This window comes from Chinchilla lanigera, unplaced genomic scaffold (assembly GCF_000276665.1).
Source record: "Chinchilla lanigera isolate Chin_1 unplaced genomic scaffold, ChiLan1.0 scaffold00018, whole genome shotgun sequence".
NCBI classification, from domain to species: Eukaryota; Metazoa; Chordata; class Mammalia; order Rodentia; family Chinchillidae; genus Chinchilla; species Chinchilla lanigera.
Genome location: NW_004955419.1, coordinates 10,593,321 through 10,617,121, shown reverse-complemented (window position 1 = coordinate 10,617,121; position 23,801 = coordinate 10,593,321). Strand labels below are relative to the sequence as shown.

General features: G+C 42.7%; 1 protein-coding gene across 2 annotated transcripts in view; it reads right to left on the bottom strand.

The window, feature by feature from the left end:
- Positions 1–23,801, bottom strand: part of Astn2 (astrotactin 2) — a 901,354-nt gene that overhangs the window by 770,432 nt on the left and 107,121 nt on the right. For both annotated transcript variants that reach the window (XM_005382610.2, XM_013513260.1), the window contains exon 2: positions 9,920–10,107. In XM_005382610.2, coding sequence (XP_005382667.1) covers positions 9,920–10,105 — 186 coding nt within the window. In that variant the 5' untranslated portion in view covers positions 10,106–10,107. The remainder of the gene's footprint in view (positions 1–9,919; positions 10,108–23,801) is intronic.

The following is a 23,801-nucleotide window of genomic DNA, read 5'->3' as shown; positions in this document are numbered from 1 at the left end:
GATTGGATTTCATGATGTGTTATGGTTTGGTTATGGAGGTCCTCCCAAAGCCTCATGCAGTCATGGGGCAGGCTTCTAGAGTTTATGATCTATTCATAGGTGTGAGTGCTGTACCCACCCTGGGGCAGATAGTCTGCATATGTAAGGGAGAGAAAGAGGCTGCCTGCTGCCACTCCTCCTTTTTGCTCTTGCTGCTATTGCTACCTTCCACCATGGATGATTGGCCTCTGCCATGTGCCACCCTGCTTTGGAGCCAGCCATACCGACTGAAACCTCCACAGATTGTGAGCTAAATAAATCTTTTCTTCCTTAATTCTGGGTGTCAGATATTTTATCTCAGCAATGAGAGAAAACTTAAGAAAACATGATGTCAATATGCGTTATTACTAGTGGTGCTAAACTTGACTACTTGGGTAAGATGATGAGATGCATTAAATAGTGGAACCTAGAAAGATGATGTATCCACATCCAAATTCCTGGAAATGATAGATATTACCTTATTTGGAGACAGAAAAGTTTTGATAGATGTAATTAAATTAAGACTCTTATAGCTGTATGGCTTCAATCAAACATGTGTCCCGATGAGACAAAGAGATGAGATAGCAGAGATGAGAAAAGTAGACACTAAGCAAAGGACATTAGGAACCACCATAAACTCAAAGAGACCAGGAAAGGTTCTTCTAAAGAAGAACCCCTGGAGGAAGTATTGCCCTGATAACACCTTAATTTCAGAGTCCAATACCATGAAAGGATACATTTTTATAGTTTGAAGTCCCTCAGTTTGTGGCAATTTGTTATAGCCACCCAAGGAAGCTAGTATAATTGTACCAAACAAAGTTCTCCATAGAATATTCACTCTGCTGTAATTCGTAAAAATATGGGGTAGTAATACTTCCTTGAGACTCTGTAAATATCCTGCTTGTTCTTAAAGTTTCACTCATTAATTTTAGTACACATCGGTGGATTTTGTCAGTAGTAATTATTACAGTGGTTATTGTCTAATGGTGATTTCTGTTCCCTTCTATCCTTTTACATTTATTAATTGGATATTCAACTGTAAAGAAGAACTATCTCTTCTACCTCATTTATTTAGCTTAGTTGATTATTTTTAACACTATTTTAGAGTCAATATTCTTTCTAACTCATGCTCAACCGAATTCAAAGGATGTTTGTGAAGGCCAAGTATAACCACAAATAAGGGAAGAAATTTAAAAGGTAAAATGGAAAAGAAGGGGCTCCCCTCCAGAACTATGCTAAGATACTTTACGAACGTTTTATTGTTTATTTCTTCTCTCAACCCCTTGCACATGGTCTGCGCAGCTTCACTTAAAATCCAAGAGAAAGAGAGCACAGGAGAGATTCAGGACTGTGCCTAAGGGCAAACAGCAATAAGAAGAGTCACAAAGTGAATCCACAGCTCTCTTTCTCCAAGTCTACATCATTTCCACCAAACCAAACTGCCTTTTGAGCATAGCAGAGATGAGAGACAGAGCAATGAACTGGAAAGAGAGGTGGACAGACTGTGGCATCCGAAACTAACCTCACCATCCATGTGCACAGGCTAGGTGGGGAGGGGAGTAACAGCAGGAACCTCAATGCTGTGTGTGCACCCTATGCTGTTAGCACTGCTATTGTTCGAATTCCCTAAGATGGCCTCAAGTTCTTGATGGGAAAAATGTGGAAGAAAGGTTGTAGCACAGGAGAATAGAACCCATCACTGTGGGGCCCTCACCCTACTGTCCTGCCAAACTGTCCCCTCCTCACTTTGTTCATCTGCAAGGATTTCCACTTTTCCTTCCTTCCTGCAGCATTGGCACTTAGCCCAGTTCACTGTCCACTCTGCTTCCCTTCTAAGGTCCCTTCCCCATTTCTGCTGGGCACTCCCTCTGTCCACCTGCAACTTCTTCCTCAGCCCCCAACTTGCCATGTGCCCTGCTCCACACTCCGCCCACCTTCTCTGTTGTTTCTTGGGCTTGAATTCTCTTTGTCCCTCTTGGTCTGTTCTCTGTTTCTCTTACCTGGCTTCCATCTGTGCTGTCCTCCCTCAGCGGGTTTCATTCTCTTGATGGTCTTGTGTCTGTTTCTTCTACTAAATCTTCTGTCTGTTCCTACCAATTTCCCTCTATTTCTCTGTAGTTCTCTCACTGTTCTTGGCTCCCCTTTTTCTCAGTTTCCCTTTACCCCTTTCTGTCTATGAGAATTTGTATTACCCAGTATAGACACAGACAAGTATCTGTTTTTCCTGTGTGTATTTGTTGCTGCCTCCCTCTATGTCATGCAGAAATTTTGCTATGTACACTCTCATCCTGCATTGTGCTTTATCCAGAAGGTTGGGAAGAACTGCCTCCAGGGCCCTTTCCCAAGCTGGCTCTTACTAGCTCCAGGAAGCCTTGGTCCATGTTCTCTGTCTAGGCTTGATCATTGGCCCAGACTGATAGGCCGGAGATGGACAACATCCATTTTCCAATCTCATTTTTCCCACCTGTAGAATGAGAGTGGGGAACCTTCTATTGCTATTTATAATTGTTCATATGCACAAGAGGCCTGCATGTCCCTCCTGCTGCCTCTGGGTTTGGCCAAGTGGTGTGTTTTGTTCAATAGAACATAAAAGAACTCACTCATAAGTATTAGCCAAATTTCTACATTTTTCTAGCTTCCTGCATGTTCTCTAGCTTGTTCTCTCTTCCATGAAAACCAAGGGTGTCAGACTAGGGCTCCCTTCAGCTGAAATGTCAGAATGAGGGGAGACAGTCCCTGAAGCTGTTGGGGTGTAGGATATGTGAGGAGTGGAGTAGTACTGTTTGCCTCACCTCTGAGATCCAGGGGGCGCTGTTTGTAGCATAAACAAGTAAAAGGTGGCTGAGGACAGTTGGATTTTGTGAGGTTTATAATGCTTTCAGCTCCAACATCCTGCTATGTTGCACGGTTCTATTGCTTTGGGGAAACTTTTGCCAAATATTTTCATATGCATGATCTCAGTTTGATGTGACAACTTTAACTTTATTTCCATTTGCAAATGACCAAACAAGAAGCTCAGAGCCGTGAAATGACTCACTCGTATCTCTGCAGCCGGTATATGGTAAAGTCTAAGCTTGAACTCAGGCCTCCTGACATCAAATTCCATGCTTGATCCATTCCCTATGATATTCCTAAATGTGGGCCAGGTAAGCCACATTTTCTAAATGCAGTTGCCAAGGCTTATTTACTCTGTTTGATCTGTGAGCTATGAAAACACATGCTCAGATTCTGCTTAATAAGTCAGTCATGTAGTCAGAACATGATCCTTGAATACATACTGTGTCCAGAGTGCTTCTAAATCAGTTACATTCTTTGCCCATACGTCTTCCAGTAGGAGACACAGAATAATAATGATATCTACTGAACCAGGATTACTATGATAACAGAACGAGTTAAATACATCAAGCACTACAACAGTGCTATTTAGCATTATTATTTTAACATTCTTTACTGTATTCTTTTCTTATGACTTTTCTACTCGGTAATTATTTCTTTTAACATGTAGTTTCCAAAAGTAAATACAATATTTCATATCTCACCTAGAACCCCTAGGACTATTTGTTTAGAGAACTAGTCTTTATAAAGGGTAACTTAAAATATATGACTGCTTTCAGCACTTAGATTGCATAGTTCATTCATTCTGAGCTTGCAGTTAGTTTTTTAAGAGCTTTATTTTTTTTCTCTTTTCTTTCCCTCTGAGCATATAGGCTTTCATCATCTGATTTAACAGGCAGATAAACCATTACACGATTGTGTGATTGAATCAGTGAATGAAGGAATGAGTGACAAACCTTGAATGAATAAATGCACTGGTTGGGGAAATGATGTGAAACTATCTTCTGTGGAAATCTTTAATAAGGATTATCCGAACATCACACAGATCCTTTAAACACATTTAGTGATTGAGACTGGTAATAATAGTTTCTAAGATTTATGTAGAATTCTATAATCCTCAAGGTATTTTTCTCTATATTATTATATCACAGAATCATAGATCATCTAACTTTAAAAGAACTATAATAGTCATATAATTTAACTATTATTTCTCTTAGTATCCCAGTGAATAGGGCTGCTAGCCACTCCTTACACTCCTTTGAGGACATAGAACTCAATATTGCCTAACTCACAACAATCTATAGCTGGAAAGTACAAACATCTAGAAAGATTTTTTCTACCGTTGCTGAGAATTTTAGTGCCTTTCTCAGAGCCGTCAAATACAAATCTGTAGCATTTTCTATGGGATATTTCCTTTGAAACAAAAATGTCTTAGAAGGTCCTTTCTTCTTCTACATCAAACCAAACATTTTCTTTCATTCCACTTCTCAAAACATTTTGTTACAAAAAGACCAAAGTTAGAGAGAGAGAGAGAGAGAGAGAGAGAGAGAGAGAGAGAGAGAGAGAGAGAGAGAGAGAGAGAACTATGATGAAAGATACTGATTTAAAGCAGTTTGTATAACTTCTAGGAAACTCTTTAAAACAAGACATACCATATCAAAATGAAATATCATGGCTTAAAGGTGGGGGAGAAGGAAAAGTAGGGCTTATACTACTAACTTTCTGAAACATAAGCGACAGTTATTTCCTTTGATCAATGCAAAAGTAAAATAGATCTCAACATGCCAGTATAACAACGATAACAACAAAGTGCAAAAACAGAAACAGCACTTAAGTGCAAAGAAGAAACAAATTTTGACACATTTGTTAGGCTTCTGTTGCATGGACCCTAAGTCCACCTGAAGCAGTTAAACTCTGCTCACTTTCTAACTAAAAAGAAACACGGCAAGGTATATTCTATCTCCACTATTCAAATGTGTATATGTACATCCCATACAGAGCTGGCACAAAGCTGGGATAGTTGGTGCTGATGAACAATGTAAAAGACACCTACGGGATTCAAGCCAAGAGGTTCTTCTGCTTCTGCACCTGTAGGCAAATCAATCCCTTTGGGTTTCTTTTCTCCTATTGATAAACTGTTGGCATGAGCAATCCTCTCTCCCCACCTGACACGTTTCCAAGTACTATTGAGTGTTTTGAGCACCCAGAGTGAATACTCCATAAATAACAGGCATGATAGACCCTCACTGCAGCTAACATTTTAATAACAGCCTCTGCTTTTTGAGCACTTACAGAGTGTCAGGCACTGTGCCATGCAGAATTATGCTCAAGAACATAGACTTTCCATTTAGACCGACAGGAGTTGGAATCCAAGCTTCAGCACCTACCTCTGACGTGGGTAAGCAGATTGCAAACACTCACTGCCAGCCTCCTCATCTGTAAATGAGGGAAATAACAGTCCCTATATTATATAGGCGTTTGAATAATTAAAATAAAGAACATGCATCACTCCACTGTCTGCTGTGGAGAAAGTTCTTGATGAGAGCAGTCATTATTTTCATTGTGCAGGATACTTATAAATGTGACTTCATTTGATACTTAGGTTAAATCTCTAAGTGGTGGAGAATACTACTATGGTTTTATAAATTGTCAGGATGATTTGGGCAAAGACATCTAACTAGCAACAAAGGCATCATTGAACCTTGGAATTGACATTTTAGCCAAACCCCTCTTAATGTGTCCATGGGTTTGTATAGGGGAGATCTTTGTAAGAATACACTCATGAAATCTTATATTTTAAGTTGGCAAGACAGAAGTGGATCTCTTCTCTTCTACGATAGTCTACTATGTAAGTAGAGGCAAAGGTTAGATTTTACACACAGAAATCCTAGTTTAACCCTTTAACCTTTGTGTGCCTGAGGTCATTCAGTCAACCATTAATTTTATTAACATTCCAGGTTCTGCATCTAAGGAAGAGTATCCACTTTATGATCTACGGTGAGGGTTAAAAGTGATAATGTATGTAAGACAAAGTTTGAAATATTGCCTAGAATATAGTAAATACTGAAAATATATGTAAAGTATTATAACTGTTTCTCAACATCACACACCAGTATAAGATTAAACCCAAAGTCTTCTTACACCTTTGTGCATTGCTGCAGTGGTAATAAAATAATCCCTGTTGTTGGGTGCTCGTTCTGTGCCAAGCTGGATACTACATAGTTAATATTTACATATTTCATCTATTCTTTCCAATCACTGCATAAGATTGGGGTGATTAGTTCTATGTCAAAGACAAGGAAACTGAGGCTAAGGAATATTAGGAGACTTGCTCAAGGTAAATCTAAGGAAGGAAGCAGGAAATAGGAAGCAGGAAGTAAGGATGTTGGGTTCTGAGGCAGCTCTTCCAAATTTCAAACCTCTACTTTCTTCTCTGCATGCTGCTGACTGAACAACGAGAGGACAAGGGCATTGTAGTGCTCAGAGTACCTAAATCTAGGGTGAAGAAAAAGAGATCACAGTTCACTCTCTTTCACTGGCCTAGGTTCCCTGAATACTTTTGCTGCACCACTCCTTGAGATATCAATGCTCAGACCATGCAGGCTTCTGGGGCAAGGAAGGTGCTCAACTCAGGACTTATCAAGTCTGAAGAGCATGAAGGTCCCACCCAGGTACAGATGGAGTTCTGAGGTCCCAGAGGCTGAGCAGGGGATGATTTCCTTGCATGGGAAGGTAAGTTGTTTGTGTTGAGAAAAAGAAATGGAGCTCATGGATTCTCAACTCCAGACTTATTTGTGAATTGACTAAGTGATCTGGGTCTTCTCACAACCATCTCAGATCTTCCCTAAAGATGAAAAAATTGGCTCATACAGGAGCCACATGGTGTGTGTTTGGAACTCTGGGGAAGTTTTGAGCCAGAACAGTATTTCTGTTAGCCACGTAGCCATAGGCAAATCAGTAACTTGCTGAGTCTCAGATTTTGGATATGTCAAATGGAAAGACATCCCCCAGCCATCGCCATGGCTTTACTGAATGATTACTTGAAGAGGAGGGAGATAAATCACTCTTTTGATTTTTGCTGAATTTTATATGGTCAGAACAATGACAGCATCTGAGTCAAAGAGAGACATGATGGACTCTTCATCCCTGCTGTCTGAGGAACTGCAGACAAACCCTAGCCTGTCATGGACCTCAATTTATGCATCCTGCAAAATGGAAGAGCATAGCAAATCAGAACATCTCAAACTTTTCAGCTGAGCTGCTCTTCATAGTTAAAGCAAACACTGTTACATGCCAAGCTCCTCTGATGCACGGGAATGAAGTAGCTACATAAATGTTAGTACAATACTCACTTTATAGACAACCAAAACAAGGCACAGAGGTCCAATATTTTTCCGAAGATCATCTAGTGAGGGGAGTGACAGAGGATCACTTCATACCCAGATGTTGGATCCCTAGAGTCTGTGTTTACAACTCCTTATCTTCCTACCTCCAGGTAGAGGGCAGAATTCTCAGAGGTTGGCCCCAACTTGATGAAGCTGGCTGTCTTGGTTACTTTGCTCTCATTGCTGAGACAAAATACCTGATGCCCAGAATTAAGGAAGGAAAGGTTTATTTAGCTTACAGTCTGTGGAGGTCTCAGTCCATACTTGGCTGGCTCCAAGGCAGGGTGGCACATGGCTGAGGACAACCATACATGGCAGTGGAAAACAGCAAAAGCAGCAAGAGCAAAAGGGAGGGGTGGTAGCAAGCAGCCTCTTTCTCTCCCTTAGGTATGCAAACTATACGCCCCAGGGGCAGGTGCGGTACTCACATCCATAATCCCAGCATTGGATCATAGATCAATCATAAACTCTAAAAGCCTGCCCCATGACTGCAGAGGGCTTTGGGGGGACATCCAGACACAAACCATAACACTGGCCTTGTATCAAAACACATCTTTGGGTCCAGAGTCTTCTAGACTTGATTGTTCTCTGAGGGTGAAGTGGGGGCAGAAGAAATTTGGATGGAGGCCAAAAGCTTAGTCCAACTGTGTGTACCAGTCTCTATGTGGCCAGCCAAATCCTGAATTACAGGGAAATTCAGTGATGTCTGGGTCCTAATGACCTATTCTTTTCAAGGTGAATTCACTGAGCAAAAAAGAAAGGCAGGAAACACTATCTTGCAGGGTGGGGATGGACAGTATAATTTAGTCAATTGAGTGAAACTGACCTTGAGCCTGGAGGTAGAAAAGGCACATTCCAGGTTCATTTATGATTGAGATAATTCAGTGTATGTTACTGGGTTATGAGAGGGATATATGTAAGTATATCTTTCACCACAACAGGAAAATACACAGTAAATGTTAATAAAAGCCAAGTCTTACTCCCCATATTAAAAGAAGAACAGCCACACCCCCACCAGCTCTCCTTAACATTAAATGGTACCTCATGCTTGAAGATGAACTCGGAGTATATCCTGAAATGGTGCTTACAAATACGTGCCCCCAAACTAGAATGCAGGCACCCAATTATCTCAGCATGCGCTTGTATCATTGCTAAATATATATATGAGAAAAGTCTGTCACACTCATTCCATGAATAACACAAAGGCCTTGATTTGTTTTCCCCATGTGATAAGCATGCGTTAGGTCCAAAATTAACATTAGTATATGTCTGCGGTACGTGTATATTTTCCAAAAAGAGAGCATTTTCGAGATCTTACTCAGAGGAATCAGAATGCCTAAAGCACAGTGTTAATTGAAGAGGAACAAGGGGAAGAGACCAAAACCAAAGGTCTAATCCATTGTAGAATCTCAATAAATATTGACTCTTGAATGGAAGGAAGAAACGAAGCTATGGGTGGCAGCACGCACGCCAGTCACTTCATGTCTCTGAGCTTTCCCTTTTCACATACAGATGGGGAAGGTCATTTTCTACCTGTCTATACTGGGTGGAATCATGCTAAAGGAAAAATGAAGAAAATGATGTGGGAATGCTCTGAGGAGAGTAACATGAGGAGGATAGCAGGTATTGCCATTCTTGGATCTCATCCTCAGCTAGAAGACCATGTGTTTTTGCTGTACATTTCTTTGTCTGTTTGTCTTCTGCCTACCATGCAAAGGTATTCATGACAGCTCTTTACAAACCCATTAATATGTGCTTACATATCTTCTATGCTACCACTTGAGTGATTTCACCCTCTGTAGCCTTCTTGGAAGAGAAGGCAGACACATAGAGATATATATCGGGGCCAGCTGAGCGCAAGCCCACTTCACCTCTCTGCATCCATAACTTTCTGTCCAAGTGGCAGTGATGTGCCAGATTTCATGCATTCCTGGCAAGAGTACAATGAGACACCTCTCATAACTGTGCCCAGCATCGTGCTGGCCATGTGGTAAATATTCAGAAAATTCTTGGCTTGAGAGAAAAAAGGATATAGAGGATGTAGTTCTGGCTTTGCAGCCAGACATGTATGGTTTCTAATACTCAAGCACAGCTCCCTCTCTTACTAGCTATGTGATCTTGGGGAAGTTTCATTTCCATCTGCGATAGATATTCAACAATAAGCTGAGGGTGATGGAGGGGTCTCTATACAGCTGCACTAGTTACACCCAGCCCATCTGAAGGGACTAATGTGTTGTAGTTATAAGGTCTAAAGCAGCTGACATATCATGGCTCTTGGGAAAGGGCAGTTCATTCCAGTTTTGTTCCAATTTTGATTGTTCAGACATTCTTGGAAAGGCCAACTGTATTTTGGAGCATTGAACCTCAGCCCGCAGCAGAGCAGGCCAAGCACGTGATAGATGTTAAACAGCTATTCCCAGAGATGTTGGCCAAAAGGCCAAGGAGTTGCAGACCCTTTATTTTCTTCTCTGAAGCATAATTAGTTTGTCACAGCTGACAGATGATGGATGGGTATACATCAGCCCAGGTGACACCACCGAATCCATCTGACCTTCTGTTTATCATCCTAGCCTCTTGCCCTCTCCAACTCTTTCCTTCCACCTGCTGATGATTTCCTACCTCCTTTCGTCTGTCCATCTCCCTGTCCCCTCCCTGACCCCTGTCACATCCCACTCACTCACCATCACAGAAATGTGGAGGATGTGCATCTGCTCCTCAACGATCTCTGAGGGCTCCTGGAGTGTGGGGGCGGTGGCCCGGGCCAGCTGCCCCGAGCTGCTCATGGAGACGTGGAAGTACAAGGTGCCATTCTCCAGCCACTGCTGCCTCCAGTGCACCAGCGAGATGTCCGCTGCCGTGCCTGACATCTCTGCAAGACAAGACCCAAGGCAATGGGTGAGCTGCATACTTAGTTTTGGTACTGTAGGGAGGGAGCAAAGGAGCCACACACAGTCAGGAGTTCAGAAGCATCTACTTGTGCCAGGATGCCTTTCCTCTCACCAAATTAATCTATGAGCAGGATCATCACTTCCATTTACAGATGGGACAAATGTGGCCAAGATTAGTCCCAAGGAACAGCAAGGCAGAGGTAGGATTTGAGCCCAGTCTGCCCAGTGTGTGCTTTCCTTATGGCTCCATGCACAAAAACGTAATTGTTTCTACTCCAACAGTGGAGCAAAACCAAGCAAAGGGGCAGGAGTGTTGCATTGTTCTGAGGCTATGTGACTAGAAGAAAATAAAGGGAGGAAATACATGAGAGGAATAAGAGTTCAGGTGTGAGTTCCTTAGCGGCTGAGCTAGAAGTGGTCATGCAGAAGCTCAGAGCTGGAAAGGCCCAGGAGAGCATCCAGCTCAGTCCAGATACCTCAACGTTACTCTGCTCAGAAAAAGCTTGAAAAGGAGGTGTTCTGAGCCTGGTTCTCCTGTGGCAGAGAGAGAAGATCCACTTTGGAGAGTATATATGTTGCACTCCCAAGCAAGGGAGTATTGGTGAAAGATTTCAATGCCTTGAAGACACCTGAAAAGCACTGTTGATCCCAGTGCTCTCAGAACTAGAGGGAAGTTAGGGCTTTCTAATAAGTTGCTCAACTGTGTCTTCTGGTTTGAAGATACTAGCTCTTGTCTCTACGATATTTTTCCCACTTAAATGTCTTTCTTAATTATCATTTGAGTAATATGGGATAGTATTATGATGTATCAACACAGTCTCTCATTAAGTAAAATGGGCAAATGGAAGATGACACAAGTGTCAAAAGTGTCACAGTATTGGAATCATATAACCTTTCCTCAGCATTCTCTACCAAGGGGACTATGTCCTTGGAAATGTCCTCAAAGGACAAAGTCTATCTGAAATTCAGTGGAAGGTGATGGGTTTCTTGGAGAACTACCAGGTCTGCATGCAACTGAGAATTATAAAGGGAGATAAGTAGGCTCAATAGTGTCTGTGAATAAGTAGCATTAGCGCTGTTTGAGACCTGGAACTTCGGAACCTCTTTCTGAGAAAAAGAAGTGACCTTGGCACAGTATTCCTAAAGTCCCCGAAGACCTCATGTACATATGCATGCACACACGCACACACACACACACACAGACACACACACACACACACACACAGAGTCTTAATGAGGACGGATGAGCAGGCTAAATTGGAACTTCTCCTAACCCAGGAAACTCTTCCCATGCCTTGCTGGTGATACCGAATGACACAATCACCTTGAAGAGTTGAAGAGATGATTTCTACTTCCTAAATTCTACTGAATTATTCCAAAAGACTTTAACTCCTTGAGATTCACAATTAAAAAAAAAAAACCCTCAGGGGAACAGTCTTTCACACTTAATAAGTGCTAAGAAAAAAGTTAGCTATGCTTGTTTAAGTTAGGTATTGATTTATCATCACCATCATCATTATTAATAGGGATGGGATCCAATTCACCCTTCAGCAGCTCTGAACAAAACAAGCTGGCGATACCCTATACTGCTCATTTTCCCTCACACGCCTCCTGCAATCTGGCAGGAATTCCTCCAAAAGGCATCCAGAACCTAACCTTTCTCAGCAACTCTTTGTCGGTCACCTGGGCCAGTGAATGTACTATCCTCTTTTCTGGCTTCCTTCCAGGGCTTTTTAACTTCTCTCTCTCCTTCCACCCTTGCCCCTTCCATCTATTCTCAACTCAGCACCAGAGGAAGCCTGCCACCATGTAAGTCATCTCACAGCACTAACCTTTCCTCTCTAAATCTTCCTGGGACCTCCTATCTCATTCCAAGGAGAGGGCAAAGTAGCCAGAACTTGGCAAGTTATTAGTTCCAATGTGCATGCTTGCATGTGCCTTGCCACTTCAAGGGTTGAACCAGGCTTGCAATAATCATAAAAGTTCATCAGCCCTTAGAACTATGAGCCTCAAAATGCTCTGAGAGGTCACTGTGGCTGGATGTTTACACAGCACCATTTGTACCTCCCCAGGAAAGGTCATCTGCTCCCTCATGACCCTACCTCTTAGGCTCTACAGTGAAGGCCTTGGCAGTAGCTACCCTGGCATCAAGCCACTGGGCCATAGCAAGGTGAAGACACGATTGTAAATGGTTGGCTGGCACTTCACTTGCTTTTCTTTTAATGCATCAAAGCCCAGAACCAGAGGCTCAGGGAACCCAGGGCTGCCACTTCCTAACTGGAAATAGTGGAATCTAGTTCAGTAACTTCAGAAGGAAAGTCCCTATGCTGCTGGCTGGGCAGGCACTGCATGTGCTAAGATTTCCTGCAATGACATCAAAAGAAAGCCTCTAGGCAAGCCACAGCTGGCTGACACAGCCGAGTATAGACTAAGATAGAGTAGGCACAGGGATGCTGGTGGAAATCCAAGCTCCTTTCTCCTGGAGCTCTCTTCAGCCTTTGCCTGACATCCCTCTATTGTCACCTTTAGATTAAAAAAACAACGGTCATGGAAGGGTATGACTCATTTAAGGTCACTGGTGAATTTGTATTCCCCTGGATGCAATGGATTTCCAGTCAACATAATTTTGGCCATACCGGTTCCACATGCAATGTCTCATTTTCCTTGACTGAATTAGCCCACGAACCCAAACTAGATTGAGCTCTTTGTCTGCTGCAGTGATGAGTGCACAGTCAGCAGACAGTGAACGTTAAATGATAATAACAGTGTGTGAAACACAGTAAATATTGAATCACAGAGAATAGCTCCGGACTTACTCCGTTACAAAGACAAGAAACTGTTGCTGAGGAAGTGGGAGGGGAGCATGAAACCGCGAAGAGAACGCTGTGGTAGCTGAAGCAGAAGGATCTGATCTTTCCTTCATTCACTCCTGGATTATATTCATTCCACATATTTTATCAAGGACCTACTCTTTGCTAGGCCAGTTAGCATATCAGAATATACAGATAACAAACACAGCATTGCCTTCCAGGAGCTCTCAATTCTTTAGCCCTAGAAACTCTACTCAGCTTGCTGTCCCCAGCCTCATGTCACCGCCAACATACATAGGCACTCTCAAGACTGGCTTTTTTGGCTTATCTCTACCATAGCCCTTCCTCATATGCTGCAGCTCTGCAGACCTACAGCTCTACAGTCTTTCGTCAACAGGCCAGCTCCCTCTTCTCTCTGGGCACAAGTATTTCTGCCCTATCTTCCTGGAAGTCTCCTCCCAGAGCTTTCAAGCTGGCATCTTTTCAGCATTTGTGTCTCAGCCTAAATGACACCTTCTCAGAGATGTTGCACCTGGTCACTGTAGCTATGGCATTCCTCTCCAAGCACACCCACTGTCTATTATAGCCCTTCAAAATATGCTTTCCACCTCAGTGTGGAGTATTGGACATTTATTATATGTATTTGCTTGAATGTGTATCGACTGTCTAACTTTCCAGGAAAGGAAGGACCTCGTACACCTTATTTTCTGCCATTTCAAAGATCTTTGAAATGAGCTCACATAACACATACCCAACAAATTGTTACTGAATTGCGGTTTCCGGTATGTGAGTAGGCACACACAGGCATACCTATACATACTCATCATAAAATGATGGAGATAGTAAAAATTCGAGTTAAAAGAGTATTAAATATTACCAGAGTGTTAGAGAAAGAATAAGTAAAGGTCTGTTGGGAAATTAAAGGTGGGAAAGGACCTTCCTGCCTTACAGTCCCAGACAACTCCCAAGTATAAACACCTTGGAGGATGGATCTATTGATGTTCCTCAAAGGAGAGATAGAGGCACAGATTGGCTGAGCATCATGAGATGAGAAGCTATATATACATGTGGGAGAGCAGAAAAGTCAGGCAGGAAATGTAGTTCTGACACACAGGTGTAGGCTTTGAATGTTGGTTTTAGTATATTTTATGCAGCGTGCAATAGGTAACTGGTAGCAAGTACGCTTGATCAGAGAGCCTGTCCTGGGTCCATTAAAACCAGGTCAAAGAAATAGGAACACGACCAAAGCCAGCTCTTGAAATTCTCTGCTGATTGATTTTCCAATTGCATTTTCCCTTTTCTCTTCCCCTGGTCTTTGCATATAAACATTTCATTGAAGTCTTCAAGTCATATTACGATCAAACTTCAAGCAAAAGGGGGACTAAACACATTTGGTCGGGAACCAAGACGATTCCCATAAAAGCAGATTATGCTGACATGATGAATATGAAATGAAACAGCAGATATTAAAGTGGGAGAATTGGTGTGCCGTGCCTTCCGGCGGTAGTCTGACTCCAGTGCCTGGCTGCCTCCCACCCCGCAGAGCTTGGTTTTATATTGGAATCGTAAAGAAACACAGGGATTGCCTTTTCACCTTTCTCTGTTCTCTTCCCATGGGCTGCAAATCGTGAAATATTCAACAGGCTCAAATCCCCTCAACTATCCCGCAAAAGCCAAGCTAGAGGGTCAGCCTTCATCAGTAATTCTGGGTAGACTGCCACCCTGCTTCCGTGGCCACGGATGCCTTTCAGTCTCCTGGAAAAGGAATAAAAAATCCCGAAGGCGTGTTGTGCTTTTAATTGGCTTGTTCTCCCTAATCTATGGCACTCATTGTATTTTTATTTAATTCCTGAAGGTCATTATGAAAATAAGCAGCTCTTGTGATCACCAGCCATCTTGGTAACATCTCCCAAGTGGCCAACTAACCAGCCTTCCGATTCCACAGCACTAGCTGACCCTCCAGCAAATTATGCACAGAAAGCCAGAGTGAGCTTCCGATGAGTTTATAAATGATCTTTGTCTCACTGGGAAGAAAGCAGACACGATATAAAATTGCATGTAAGAACTCACTGCCTAAGCAGAAAGAGTTGGGAAAGACAGTGATATTGACTTCCACCACCATTGACATGAGCTATTCTAGCATTCAGGATTGGTCATCAAGCAGCTATCCTGCTGAGGACGCATGGGAAACAACCTCAGGAACATGTCCTTTTTTTTAATCTCTACAATGGTTAATTAATGCAAACCTTTATTATCTCTCTCATAGGCTATTGAAAATGGTTCTGTGCCATTCAGAGTCTCACCAGAATAGGCAAGACACACTCAGTAAGACACACTGAGAAGTGTTTAATTAAGGGCAGCTTGGGCAGATTTAAAGCAAATCTGTAATGGGCAACAAAGCACACCAAGGCTGGTAACTGCAAGGAACTATTGCCCAGTGGAGGGGTTAAGATGGCTGTCAAGTCCTGAAAGACCAATAGCTGTAGGAAAGAGCTATCATATAGTGAATGTCCAGATGGCAGCTAGCATTCAGTGAAATAGCTCCGACACTGCCCATGAATGGCCTGGAGGGAAGCTGTCAAAGGACTAAATGTCCCAATAGCACTTTCCTTCAGCTGCTGATTCCTTGCAGGTGTCTCACATAGGCTGACCACAACAGAACAACTAGGGATGCATACATGAAGCAAGTCATACAATTTCAGATTTCCAGACTATAGAGAGAGATGGAAATGGGTAGAAAATTGAACTCAATGGGCAAAGTATTCAGTGGATCATTTAAATGGCAGCCCTCCTGTCAGGCTGCCTTGCTCTAAACTATCCATCAAACGGTTACTGACATGACCAATGACCAGTAAGTCTGACCATATTACTCCTTTGCTTAAAACACTTCCATGGTTCCTAATGTCCTTTGGGATAAAATCTCATTTCATGAGCCCTGCACACAAGGCTCTTTATGAGTTGACCATGTGTATGTCTCTACCCTCCCCTCTTTTCACTCCTTTCCTTCCACTATAGACATTTCTATAATTGAACACATATATAAACATTCCTTAGCTAAAATCCATTACAGGACATATAAGCCCATAGTTACTTGACATGTTGTAAGCAGAAAAGGCACTGAACACACCTAACACACCCAGTGTTGTAGTGCGGCCTCCCTTGAACCTGTCCAAAACACTGACATGATCTTGCAGTTGGGCTCAATCGTCTAACACCATGTCTACTTTATAATAAAGTGTCGAGTGTCTATGTAATTGTTGGGTACTTACTGAGAGTGAAAAACACAACGGTGGTATGGGTACTCAGAGTATGGATAATATGGCAGGCACATCACTTTCTGTCATAAAGTTGAAAAATCTTAATTCAAATCATCACAAACCAGGAACCATCTCAACCATGATATTTTCTAATTTACTGTCTTTGAAGATGCTTTTTTCTGGGATTCTAAAAACCCTCCTCACTCAAGTGTGTGCCCTGCTCTGGAAGCCTTCCATAATCCCCATATGACCTGTGCACTCCTCCATGCTTCCATAAGGAGGAACTAGTACACACTACGTAAGATCACAGGTCCTGGAGACCACCCGCCTAAGTTTGGAACCCAGCTTCCCTGTAGTGGGTGCCTCCAGACAAGCTTTTAACATCTCTGTGCCTCAGTTTCCCCATTTATCAAGTGAGGATAATAACAGAACCCGCTGTAAGACTGGTTTTAGAATCAGATATGGTAATATAAATTAGCATTAACATGCTATTGATACTCAATAAGCACTCCAAAGTTACATTTGTTATATATCACTTCATATACAGAGTGATAGCATCCTGTTTTTCTGCCGTCTCCATATTTACAAATATATTTAAATGATCTCCTTATATAGCTGATTTCTCTCATTAAATTCTAGTGTAGAGATATTTCAGAGTCCTTTGTGCAGTATGGTGCCCAGTACAGCAGCTGAACACAGTATAAAGCTCCCTACAAGTTTTACAAGTTGAACTGAGACATTTCCATATCTGCGTTTAGATGGGTATTGCCCAAGGGAAGAGAGATGAAATGCAAACTCAAGGAGTCCATGATGGCTTGAATCCCATATAATAACTCCTTAGAACTTTATCTAATATCTGGCTCAAGTTTAAGTACTGGAGAATACAAATAAAGAGAAAGAGAATTTAAACTTTCAAAGAGCTTACACTGTCATGGAGCAAAAGAGAAAAAGTTTATATAGAAAACGATGTATCTTATGATTTTGTTTACATAAGAGTATGTATATATACAGCTAAGAAGAAATATACTGGAATATCCAGAGTGGTACTCTTTAAGTGATGGGGTCAGGGGTAATTTTAATCGCATGTTAATTCATTTTTCTCTACAATTTCCTACACTGACTATAAATTATCTCTGTAGCAGATACAAATACACACTCTCTTTAAATATTCATTTAGTCAGCCAGCCTTTTCTGAGACCTGGCATTGAAGGAATCTGCCCTCAGGACCTCAGTCAGGGGCTTAGGAAGGGGATGCTATGAATAGCTCTAAGTCAAATAAGATAGTAAAATGGGAAGAGACGACGGAGCTGGATCTAGAATATCTTCATGGGGAAGACTTAGACGGATGGACAACATTTGAACAAATGTGTGTAGACAAGATCCGTCAGATGAGGAAAGCACAAAGGCAATGAGGCAAGTGGATTGTGAATGTGGGAAGAAGGCAGTACAAACTACAGAAGCTCATCACAGATAATGCAGAGAAAAACTGGTCAATCAATCTAGACAGAGAAAGCTAAAACAGTGGCTGCCACCTCTTGCCCATGGACCATCTCCTAGCCAAGTAATAAGTGCTACGTCCCACTTAGGGCTCCTTTGCACAATCATACAAGCCCTGGATGACAGATCAATGAAGCTCTCATGTACCTTAAATAAAAAATGACAGGATGGATGGACTAATGGGCGGATGAATGATGGACTTACCCCGTTGATCTGACCAAACAGCCAGGGTTGATGAAGAGAACATTACATTGTGAATGAGAAGCTTAGATTTGTGTCCTCTGTCAACTGACTGGCTTTCTTGAACACATCACAGAGTATCTATGATTTTCTTTATTAGTAAAATGGCAGTCGGTTACAATCTGTCCTACTTACATCACATCTAATGTAGAATTGAAAGAAAATAAGGTCCTACATAGCAACATACTTACAAATCTGCAAGATTCCGCAGCTCATGCTGAGAGCAAGTGCAAACATCACCATCATCACCCACTACTGCACCTCTCCCAGAGCATTGATGGACAACTTAAAATGTTGCAAGCACAGTGCTAAGTCCCTAGAATAAACTAGAAGAAGGGATAAATTTCACTGCTGCCCTGGATAACTCTCTGATCCAGGCTGGATTGTCCAGTTCCTACTAAGAAATAAAAGGCATTTCATTCATCCACCCCTTTCATCACTCATTCACAGCAGTAGACAGTCTAGGTTACTGCTGCCCTCAGTATGTAGCATGTAGCAGGTGCATAATAAATATTGATTGCATAAATGTATCACTGAATGCACATGTCTGGAGTGTCTTCTCCAGAAGTAAATCACAGTCTAGGAAAGCAGAGAAAGGAACATCAAAAAAGGTGATGATCATGTGGTCATGGTCATAAAGAAGAGGCAGAGCCTATTCCACAGTGCATGTGTGAGGTTACCCAATGCTCTTCGATGGTAAAGTGTTTAGACAAACAGAAGGGTAGCATCTATAAAGTGGATGTTCCTTAATTCTCAGATTCTGATGCCAGGCAGGATAAATGCTGCAAGATGACATCAATACTGTGCTGGGCTTGGGAGGTCGCCCAGGGGGACAGAAGGTGAGGAGGTGGCAGGGTCTGTGGCACAACAAAGGCCCTCCAGCAGTAGCTGGAGAAGAGAGTCCCAGGAGTACCTAAGAGCCTCCCTGCCCACCCCACAGCTGTCAGCACTCATCTCTACCTCTGCCTCCAATCTGCCCATTTCTATCTCCTTTGGGAACTGCATCTTTTATAGAAAACTATTTTCCTAAGCCACTCAGTAGAGATAAATAATACAGTTCTACCCAGTTAAAATAAAGGAGGGGAAGAGAAGAATTAAGAGATATTGGCAAGGGAGAAGAGTATATTGTTTCAGATTAAATTTGAAACTAGATGGAGGGTTGATGGAATTGATTCTCATTACTCCTAGTTATTCTCTCCCAAACCATCTCCCTCTCTCTTTGCTGCACTCTTTTTTTTTTTTTTTTTTTTTTTTTTTTTTTTTTTTTTTTTTTTTTTGGCTTGGCTTCGCTGTACTCTCTTATTTTCCCATGTGTTTGTTGTTTCTTTTGTTCTTTAAAAAATATTCACTCCAATGATGATATTTTTCCTCCTCCCCCTCTTCCATGTCTCACAACATTGAAAACTGATGCACAGAGAGGATTTCCAAAGACCAGAAACAGGAATTAAAACTGCTAACCCTTACTTAATGGTCAGGTTAGAAGCTTTCACTCCTTGTCCTATTTAGTCTTCATGGGGAAACACACAGGTAAGGTTGAAAGTGGAATAACCAGTTCAGGGGAGAGTTCCCATCAGGGAACCAAATTTTACCAAGATCTTCCATCCAGTAAGTGGCAGAGCTTGAAGTCAAGCTCTGGCTTGTTAATCTCAAATCCAGTGCTGGCACCACTTCCTACCTAGGCTGAGACAAGGACTTTACACATTTGAGAGAAGAGGGCAAGGGTTTCAGTCCATGCTGGGGTGTGACACGGTAAGTACCAGGACAGACATCCTCTTGGTATTCTCCAGTGCTCTGGATCCATTCCATCATTATAATTTTACTTCCTGGGCCACAAGTTGGTTCCTCTGTTCTTAATATGCAAACATCGCCTGACAGAGGTACAGGACGCATTCTGTCCTGTGGTGACTGACCATTCTTTAAGATCATTCTTGCCTTTCCATATTTCACTGGGTTGACCTTAGCAAGTGAAGTTTACCTCTCTGAGCCTCACTGGCCCGACATGGTAAAATGGAAATCAAGAAACCAATCTCTTATGGTTGTCATGAGAATAAGGGCAGATGAGACGTTTGAAGGGAGCTAGAAGAGCATCTAGCATATGGATATTTTCTGTCAGCTGTCAACCTTCTCATCACTCTTTGCCATCTCAATATTGGGTAGGAAGGATCAGATTGGCTTGCAATGGCGCTGTGTATGTCCACATCATTTAGAAGGAAAGAGGCAGAGGTCACAACCATATCAATGACCTGAAGTCACTGAAAAATCACAACAGAAAATGTGTGGGGATAGAGATCAATGATCTAACTCACCTGTTTTACTAATCTGGAAAATAAAGACCGAAAAGGAGTAGCAACTTGCTGTAAGTCACAAAGCTTTATGATTTAAAGCTTTTTGTCTCAATGTTTCAGACAAGAGGTGCAGAGCAGAGGACAGAGGCAGAACCTGCATTACTCCTAAAAGTGATTCAGAGCACACTACATGGATGTGAAAAAATCCTCATAAAATGCCAGGGCTCTCTCACACTCTCCTGAAGATGCTGCCTGGAGGATTTCTTACGTCTCTGTTGCTAAGTCTGAGTCATCGATTCCCATCCAACAGGGCTCAGCATCTGAGTACAAGGGTGGATTCAGGCTTGACAGATAAAAACCTGTGATGAGTCAGTAGAGCACAGCACCATGCAGTGCGGAAGTGAGGGAGGAAAGATGAGACCTGTAGAAAGCAACAACTGAACAGAGCCCGGGAGATCACCCAGCACCACTGCTACCAGGTGTTTACAGAAGGGACGGAGAGGCTTCACCTGAAGTGTTACCTCTCTTGGACAAATCTATCCCCAGTGTCAGACCTGAACCTAAGCCTGTGGCTTGCCAAAATCACACCACTCTCCACTGCTACTCACACTTTGTTCACGCTGCACCACCTGTCCAAAATCTCTTATCTTTTCTCCCTTCACAGATGTTACCCACTCTTCCAGCCACAGCTGAGCTGACCCCTCAAAAGAGCCCATCCCCACATGCTCTCCCTATCCTGAGTTCTGACCTCCCTGGCACATTTCTGCTGCTTTCCCTTGTTCACTAATTTCATGCATCCCTCCTTCTCACTGCGTCTGGTAGATCAGAAGATTCTTCTGGGCTAAGAAATGCTGTTATCGCCTCTGCCCGCCCCTTCATAGCTCAGCACTTTTTGCAATAATAAGAGTTTGATGAACATGAGCTGATAGAAGATTAGAATGGGATCCTGGTCAAGTAAGAAAGAAGACATGGTGAGACTTCAGATTCCAAGTTCAGAGGCTGGAATATTGAGGCATAGAGTTGGGAAAGGTAGCTGAAAAGACTGAGACCCAGAAGCAAAAGACACCAGTTGAGAGTTCCTCAGCTAAAGAACATACAGTTCCACTTGTCATTTGAGGTTCTATCCATTCCCTGAGGTTCCACCTGTGCCCTTGCTTACCCCACTCCATCACCATGTAGCTCCTGTAAGAGCTACCACAGCAGCACTGACACAGATCAAGTGGCACCTAATACGGCTATCATGACAAGTGTGCACTCCTGTGTCTTGCTGTCCTTCCATCACTGCCATTCTCTCCCTGCCTCTTGACTTTGAGCTCATAGGTCCAAGGTTTTGTTCACACTGTTTACCCTATCTAAGCAGGTCTTGTCTTTTTTTCACTTGCTTTATTCTTAATTTTCAGAACTCTACTGTAAATAGATTATATAAACCATCATGACTCTCCTCCCCATACATCAAAACCAATGGGATGGGACACGACACATCCTCACACAGAGAAATAAGTATATTTCTCAGTCACAGTTAGCTTCATGGCTATTTTTGGCCAGTGGGACAATACCAAAAGTGACAAGCAGAGTCCTGAAAATGTCTGTGTACTATATTTGTCCTTTCTTGTTCCTGGGAGCCCTGCAACTGTCTCATAAGGAGCCAAGCCAGCCTGCTACAGGACGCGAGGAACATGCTCCAGTTGCCCATGTGGCCCTGACAGAGTCTGCTGCTGACCATCAGATCTGTGGGAGGGGCCATCCTGGTCATTCAGATGCCTGTTGACCAACCACATGGGAGAGAGCCTACAGAGGTCAGCCAAGAAAGACCCTTAGAATATCTGCCAATATAAGCTTAGCCAAAATCATCAGCTCATAGAAGTATTAGCTAAAGAACTGCCCCAAGCCACTAAATTTTGGGCTGCATGTTACACATCATAGCTAACTGCAGGTGTCTCCTATGTGAAAACCTGTTCCCCTCAAGGCTGGGTTGGGTGTCCTGGCTTTGTTCTGCTTTCCCCTGCTATACTAATCACCTTGCATGGTAATAGTGGCTTCAGTTATTTCACACATCACCTTCCTTCTGTTCCTCACTTCTCTGAGTTTCAAACTAAAGGCCCTTCTCCCACGCTGCCCACCACTTCCCCACACCCAGCTCAGTCACTAGCTGGGGGGCACATGGGGCACAGAACAAGACGACATTGGAGACTTTCTGTATGCAAGATCCTACCATATTCCCTCAGCTCCATCTCCCGCTCCTAATCACAGTCTGTGGCCCTGTTTTGAAGGACTGAGTGGTTATTGATTGGTTCCAACTACACTGCTTCAGGAGCATAATCTGCCTCCATGTTCTTTAAATAAGCTCTGTGCCTGTTCGGTGTGTTCATAGCAGCCTTGATTGTAATTCAGACACTACTCTATTACCCTTATTTATAACACGGCACTGGAGCACAGAGCCCCGGGCAGTAGCAGAATGATTACAGGACCCTTTTGACATGCAATTCCACACCATTCAGTCCAACTTAGACTAGGCCCAGATGGTGCCCCAGGGTAGGGAAGGGACAATTAGAGCATGCCAGGCTGAGGATGGAGAGAAGGGAATGATTCTACTGAGTTCCTCATTGCACCACAGAAAGATGAAAAAATAGCTGAGGTTGTTAAACACCCCCACCAAGGACAGTGAGTGGCTGAATAGTGACAAATCACACTCATCTGCACCAGGGCCAGCCACCAGGAGTTCTGTGACCATTGTTGGGCCATGTTTTTATTCAATTTAAATGCCAGGCAACTCTCTCAGAGTGACATATAGAATGGCATTCCCATATTGCCGGGCTAGCTGCGGGAAAAGTCAAATTCCACTCTTGTCTTCACTCTGTGACCTCCTATGAGACATTTGTATCTCTGGGCCTGAGTCTTTTCATGTGTCGTACAGGGGAACTGATCCATCTCCTGGCTCCTTCTCTGGGTCACAAGAGGAAGGCAAATGAGAAATTCATGAGAAAGAGCTTTGAGTAAAATATTCTCTGTGTAAAAGGCAGGGTTATGATTAATACCAATCAACCTGATGGAAAATATCCAGAAAAAAAGAATCCAAGTGGCTCATTAGGATGGCTGGAATTTCCTCTAGTTTCTGAATACCCAGCTCACTGGCCCAGTGCAGGGCCAGGGCTTGATCTCTGAAGCCAGTTACCTGGGTGGGTCCCCTCTGCCACTTTTTAGGTGAGAAGCTTGACAGAAAGCACTTATCTCTCAATGCCTCACTTTCCTCTTGTAAATTCAGAGAATCCATCATCATCTCTAGAATACATGAACTAGTAGAAAAGTGACTGAGATCTCATTCATCCTTGTATACCAGGACCCTAGAGTAGTAGCTGGTATAATGCAGCCACCTTGTCTAAAACAATGGAATGATCATCAGGAGCTTAGTGCTTACAGTGTTACCAATTGTATGCACATTTGCCCACTTTATCATCCACACACTCCCATGGTGGGTGGGTAATAATCAATTCACAGGGACATAGTACCAAGCTCAGTGTCAGCACAAGGATAGACAAAGTCTCTTTCCCATAAAGTTTGCAGCAGTGAATTCTGCTCATACCACCAA